The sequence below is a fragment of the Nothobranchius furzeri genome, chromosome 16 (genome assembly GCF_043380555.1).
Source record: "Nothobranchius furzeri strain GRZ-AD chromosome 16, NfurGRZ-RIMD1, whole genome shotgun sequence".
Taxonomy (NCBI): domain Eukaryota; kingdom Metazoa; phylum Chordata; class Actinopteri; order Cyprinodontiformes; family Nothobranchiidae; genus Nothobranchius; species Nothobranchius furzeri.
The window spans coordinates 39,756,912-39,763,449 of NC_091756.1; the positions used below are offsets into that span (position 1 = coordinate 39,756,912).

The 6,538-nt window shown below is 40.0% G+C and overlaps 1 protein-coding gene across 2 annotated transcripts; it reads left to right on the forward strand.

The window, feature by feature from the left end:
• Nucleotides 1–647: 647 nt before the first annotated feature.
• On the forward strand, nucleotides 648–6,531 carry zdhhc6 (zinc finger DHHC-type palmitoyltransferase 6). 2 transcript variants are annotated; one of them, XM_015962595.3, is made up of 10 exons: nucleotides 648–1,093; nucleotides 1,212–1,303; nucleotides 1,637–1,796; nucleotides 1,879–2,037; nucleotides 2,469–2,522; nucleotides 4,777–4,944; nucleotides 5,103–5,144; nucleotides 5,583–5,731; nucleotides 5,810–5,856; nucleotides 5,949–6,531. In XM_015962595.3, exons 1-10 carry the CDS (start codon nucleotides 827–829, stop codon nucleotides 6,047–6,049), a joined length of 1,239 nt encoding a protein of 412 aa, XP_015818081.3. In that variant the 5' UTR covers nucleotides 648–826; the 3' UTR covers nucleotides 6,050–6,531. The 2 variants fall into 2 exon arrangements, with proteins under 2 accessions (XP_015818081.3, XP_015818083.3); XM_015962597.3 differs by having other exon boundaries at nucleotides 5,586–5,731.
• The last annotated feature ends 7 nt before the right edge of the window (nucleotides 6,532–6,538 follow it).

Genomic DNA, 6,538 nt, shown 5'->3' on the forward strand with positions numbered 1-6,538 from the left:
TATTTATTAACCGAGTAGGCACTCTGATAATCACACATCTACAAAATATATCCGATCCTGATTGGTCGAGTTATACTAGCTGACAGAAATGCTGACTAAAGAGTCGCCATGTTTATATCACTGTGTCAAATTAGCTAGCTTGGTAACAGAAGCTAATTAATAGTCAATGTGCAGGTGCTAATGGTGTGAGGTTGGATACTCATTTAAATATTTTATTTTGTTTAATTTAAAACCAGATAGATACTTGTTGCATTTAGTAAAGTGGAAAAGAAAAGTTCCTCATGTTTAGTGACAGTATTACCATCAACAGAAGAGGAAAAGATTTGCTACGATAGAAAATGAGAGAAATTCTGCATAAATTATGAATCAAACAAGATATGATCTACTGAAGGATGCTGCATCTCTCAAGTCTAAGCTGATTTTTTTATTTTTCCGGGGAAGAATAATTCTTATATGCATGCTTGCCTCCAAAGTACTTTACATTTACACACTTGCACTTTAAACAACTATGTTAATGTTTTTTTTTTTAATTATTATTTTATTTCTGTCTAACAGATGGGGAACTTTAGTTTCTCACGAGGATAGTGTGCTTCGGGTGTTGGCAGGAGACGATGCTGGTCTTCACCGGGTCATGGATTAATGGGACACAGGGAGCCCAAGTTACTCAAGGCCAGGACGCTTGCTGGGTACTCGGTAGAAGAGATGAATTATGTGCATTGTGTGCACCGTTAACAGCACAAGGTAGCAGAGGAAGCGCGTAGCACATCCAACGTGGGTCAATACATCTCAGAAAAGTAGAAAACTGAACTAATCTTCATGTGAGAAAATGAATTTCCTGTCAACCATTGTGACATTCGAGAACCTTCATGAGGTTCGAAGATTGTGCCACTGGGGTCCAATCATAGCTTTGTCTGTCATAGCTATTTGCTCAACCATGGCAATAATAGACTCCATCATTTGGTACTGGCCGCTAGACACCACAGGAGGAAGCATTAACTTCATCATGCTCATCAACTGGACTGTGCTCATTCTCTACAACTACTTTAATGCTATGTTTGTTGGACCTGGATACATTCCTCTGGGCTGGAAACCAGTAAGATTTACTCGTTTTTATTAGTGACTTTTACATAAACGTTTGAGCAACTTTTGCACAGTGTGTCCTGAAGTATAGCAAGTCTGGTATCTGACTTAACAGTTTCATTTTTGAACAGGAGAATCAGCAGGAAGCCCAGTATCTGCAGTACTGCCGAGTGTGCCAAGGGCACAAAGCCCCCAGATCCCATCACTGTCGAAAGTGTAACAGGTAAAAGATGTGCGTGAAATCTGCCAAGGTCAATTTCACCTGTGTGGAATAAACAATATTTGCTTTTAAAAGCTACGTGCTGGACCTGGCTACTGCAAGAGCAGATTTTTTTAAGATGTTGTTCATTATCAGCCTAGAACATTTGCCTAAACAACCTTACCACTTGATGTAGATTGAGTTTAAGGGTTTTCTTTTCCATAATTATCAGTCTCTGTTTTTATAATCGTAATTATCGTCCCCATGGACAGGAGTCCTTCTCAGATTTATTGTTCTTTTCTTGTGCCATATCACCTAAGAGGACCTGCTAGCTCTGTTTCTTCTCCTCTTTGTCAGGTGTGTGATGAAGATGGACCACCACTGCCCCTGGATCAACAACTGCTGCGGCCACCTTAACCACGCCTACTTCACCAGCTTCCTGCTGCTGGCTCCACTCGGGTGCTCGCACGCAGCTATAATCTTCATCATGACCATGTACACACAGCTGTATGAGAGGGTGAGGAGGCTCCTTGCATTTTAATGGCTTCTTCTTACATTTCTAAAATAAAACCTCCCTTTTGTCCTTTTTTAATCTGCAGATATCGTTTGGCTGGAGCACGGTAAAGATTGATATGAGTGCTGTGCGTCAGTTCCAACCCCTCATGCCCTTCAGTGTCCCTGCTTTCGCTGCCACACTCTTCGCCTTAGGTTTGGCATTAGGCACCACTATCGCTGTCGGAATGCTTTTCTTCATTCAGGTGGTTTCATTTTATTTTCATTTTGATGAGATTCACTGTGTAGACAAGCTATTTGCTATAGAACGTGACAAATAAATGTAATATTTAACCACAGCCTAGAAAAATCACATGTGAAAATGTGGCATAACAACTAAAAATACTTAAACAAGGTTTATTTTAATATATGTAAAGTAGAAGTTTGTTTCTAATCTTTAAGGCACATTGATTAAAGCATCAAGTAAACATGTAAATGTATTTTAGGTGTGTCGGACAAAGAAGTGCAGCTTAGAAAATTAAAGGCACAGAAGCCGGAGTGTATTTAAACAATAGTTCACTTTAATTATGTGATGATAAGATATTTTACTGCATATGAATTTGTAATCAATAATACAGCAATGTTTTTGTTTCTAAAAATGGAACTGATTGTTTATAAACCATTATTTTGTTTTCAGATGAAAGTCGTCCTCCGAAATAAGACCTCGATCGAGTCCTGGATCGAGGAAAAGGTATTTGTAATAAAATACAACATCTACAGATAATTTAGAAAGTCACTGATTGTTTTATATTTAAGTAAAGTATTTTGTTGCTGTTGCCGTGTTTTCTACTTTTGATCATCAAAGCAAAAATCCAGTGTTTTCTCTCAGAGGGCACCATCTAGAGGCAGAAAAATGTACTGCAGCTTAAAGTGAAGATATGTATTTTTCCTGGTGATAGGGGGCAAAGTTTTGAAACCATTTGTTACAAATCAGTAAATTAAATTTGTCCTCACAGGCTCCTGTAGAAAGAAACATGGTGTCTATTCAGTTCAAGTTTATTTATATAGCGCAAAATCACAAGAGTTGTCTCAAGGCACTTCACGTAGTAAACATTCCAATACAGGTCAGTTCATTAAGCCAATCATTAAAAAGTTTCCTATATATAACCCAGCTAATTTACAGCAATCTTCATACTAAGCAAGCATGTAGCGACAGTGGAGAGGAAAACTCCCTTTTAACAGGAAGAGACCTCCAGAGGATCCTGGCTCAGTATAAGCAGCCATCCGCCACGACTCACTGGGGATCAAGAAGACAGAGCAGACAGACACACACACACACACAACATACATACCATGTAGTGTTTCTATGGTTACATTTTGACTTCTTAGTAAATATTCTATTTGGTGAGAGATAAACTTTATTGTATTTATCCTAGTGAATCTATAATTAAATGGGTAAACTAGTAGTAGCACATTCAATGTCAAAGAAAGTAAAATGTTATTGTCAGGAGAGGGAGAATGTTTAAACGGTTAGCAACAGTGTTCATGACGATGGCCCCCTCCATGAGGGCACCACAGCTCAGCAGAACATCATTGTAGCTTCTTCTGGCGAGAAAACACTTAGAGAAAAAATAAAGTTAACAGCTGAAATAGCAGGAAATAATACAGTTAAAGAGCAGATTGTTGTAGAAAGTAGTAGAGTGTGGAAATTGGTCAGTATGTCCTCCAGCAGTCTAAGCCTATAGCAGCATACCGTAACTACAGAGATAACTCTGGATAACCTTGCCAATGTCTAGTATGGCATCACCCAGAGACTTGGGCCCAATTCCAATACTCGCACTTCCACCCTTGCGCCCTCAAATGCGCGATCCTGACCAGGGTTGCGAGTGCGTAGGGTGTCCTGATTCTCAAATGTGGAAGTTGATCACGCCCCTTTTGCACCCTTGATCCGCACTTCACCAAGTCCGCATCGATGTGGACTTGGGTGAAGGGTATTACCAACAATCCATTGCTGTGGGAGGAAAGGTTCAAATTCCATTTCTGAAAATATGTATTTTGTAATGAAATTAGTTCATTTTAAGACGATTAGTTGATGCTCTGAATGTTCTAGACATAGCAGCAATGAATGTAAATTTATTTCAAATTACTGGTTGTTTGTTTGAAAGTCGTTAATAAAGGTTTTACCAAAAAAAATATCAGCGACCAGCATCCTGTCATGCATTGCAATCGATGACGCAATGCTCCCTGTCTTAATTCGGCTATTATTTGCACACTTGTGTACCATGCACTCGAAGCCTTACAGCGCACTTTCTCCAAGTGCACTTTGCTGAAGACCGCAGGGTGAGTATTGGGATTGGGCCTTGGAAATGCTCCCATGTGTTTTAGACCCGTTTTTATGGTTATGTGTTTTGAAGCTGCCAATATTCTTCAACAACTGGGCATCATTTTGTTCATTTTTAACAACATTTTGATGAATGTTTACAGAGATCAATGATTTTAAAAACTACACTTTGTCTCTTTAAGCCTCTCTCCCTACTTCTGTGATTTACGGCTAGACGCAACACCTCACGTTTGTGTGAGCACACACCTCTAACTGGCCAATAGAGCTAAAACACATTGTTTTACAATTATTATTCTCATCTTATGTTTGTTCATAGATTTTGAAAGACCTACTTATCCATGAGAAATGTTGCCAACTGTGCATGAGTCTAGTTACTTCCACAAACGCACGCATGCTCTGATTAACATCTGTATGTAAGCGGGTGTCGAATGCTATGTAATAACTAGATTATACCTCAATACAGCGTAGGAGAATCGCTTTTGCAGATTTCTGGGGGGGAAAAATTAGGTAATTTCTGAAAGGGGGAAAACTCTGGATTGCTGCTTTAATCTTTTATCCGTGATGAAAAGACAAACTTTCCTTTGTTAAACATTTTAAAACTGTCCCTGTGATTAGCTTTTCAGACCAGTGAAATCAAATATAGTTTTCCTGTTTTTTCCATTAGGCCAAAGACAGAATACAGCACTACCAAACCGAGGAGGAGTTCATCTTCCCGTACGACCTCAGCAGCCGCTGGCAGAATTTTAAGCAAGTCTTTACATGGTCGGGGACACCCATTGGGGACGGTATCGTGTGGCCGGTTCATCCCAAGTGTCACCAGCACACCTTAACTGTAGGTTCTGTGACGATTCATGCTTTTGTTTCGTCCTTGTTCACTACCACATTTTCTCATATTAAGGATCAATACACAACTGGAGCATTTTCCCGTTGATCATCAGCCTTGGTACATTTTAGGTTCAGTTGTAATGATTTCTCTCTTTACATAAACAGATAGAGCAGCTGAAGCAGAAAGCTGATAAACGAGTGAGAAGTGTAAGTACCTGCTGGGTTGATTAGAGCCAATCATGAACACATGTTGTGGGATTTTAAATAATCCGTCCTTCGCTCTAGAGCAGTGGTTCCCAATCTGGGGTCTGTGACCCCCCCCCCCCAAGGGGTCCCTAAAAGGTTGCAGAGGGCCGCCACATTTTTGTGCATGCTGAGGTTGAGATGTTACCAAGATTATACCTGTAAAAATTACATTCATTAAATCCAGATAACACCCAATAGTACAATCTTAACTCTGTATGTCTGTATAAAGTTTGTAATTATTCACTTTTAATTGTGTGCATGTGAATAGGGGTTGGGGGGGGGGGGGGGGGGGGGGCTCTGGCTTGTCTTGGACACAGGAAAGGGGGTCCTTGTAAGAAAAGGTTGGGAACCACTGCTCTAGAGCATTATTATAACCTGATGTTTGGTGGCCTTGACCAGCAGGTCCAGTACCAGGTAGTGGAGGATTACAACGGGGCTTGTTGCCCTGTCAACAAGGGGATCCAAACCTTTTTCAGAACCCCCTGCACCGAGGAACCCAGGATCCCCCTCAGCAAGGGGGATGTCATCCTGGCTACTCGTGGCACAAAGTACGTTTATTTACTCAGAATTAGAAAGTTATTATTTTAGCTGTGCATTCATTTATAGTGTTAACATTTCCTCACTAGATGGTGGATGTATGGAGACAAAGTTCTGCACGATGATAAACTGAGAGGTAGGAAAATAGCGTTTCCAGTCCTAAATGATCGACTTGGTCTTTTTTTTTTTTTCTCGGAGACACAACATGGTACTTTTGTTGTTTTGCAGCTGGAGAACGTATACGGGGATGGTTTCCAAGGAGGTGTGTCGAGAAGTGCCATTATGACACAGCTTCCAGCGACAGCACCAGCGATAAGAAAGTGAATTAATACACGTTTGCAGGCTTTACTTAGGGCAGGGAGGCAGAACTGAGCAGAGGTTTATAAATGTACGTCTACTGAAGATGTCACGCCTGAGGCTGAACTTATAGAATTCAATCCTTTTGATTAAGCTCACACCTTAAGTTGCTAAGGCTGAATTAAAGTCTTACCGAGCACTTTTAGTTCCTGTAAGGACTTCGTTTGACTTCTCTGACCAAAAGATTTTTAAAAAGTCTTAATTTTCAAGAATTGCCAACAGGCTTTTATGTGACTTCGTTATAATTGTGATTATTTTCTACTTGAATGTTTCTTCTACTTTTGTTGATCTATTTTTTCCTACTTATGCAATGCCTCGGCCCAGCTAACCCCAGGGCATCATAATGCAACTCTTTCTACAAAATGGAGATAACGCTTCATTACTTTTTATTATTTTTGTAAAAACACTGATTGCCTCAAAGTATAACATGCAGATTAAAAAAAAACTCCCACAAGTGTGGT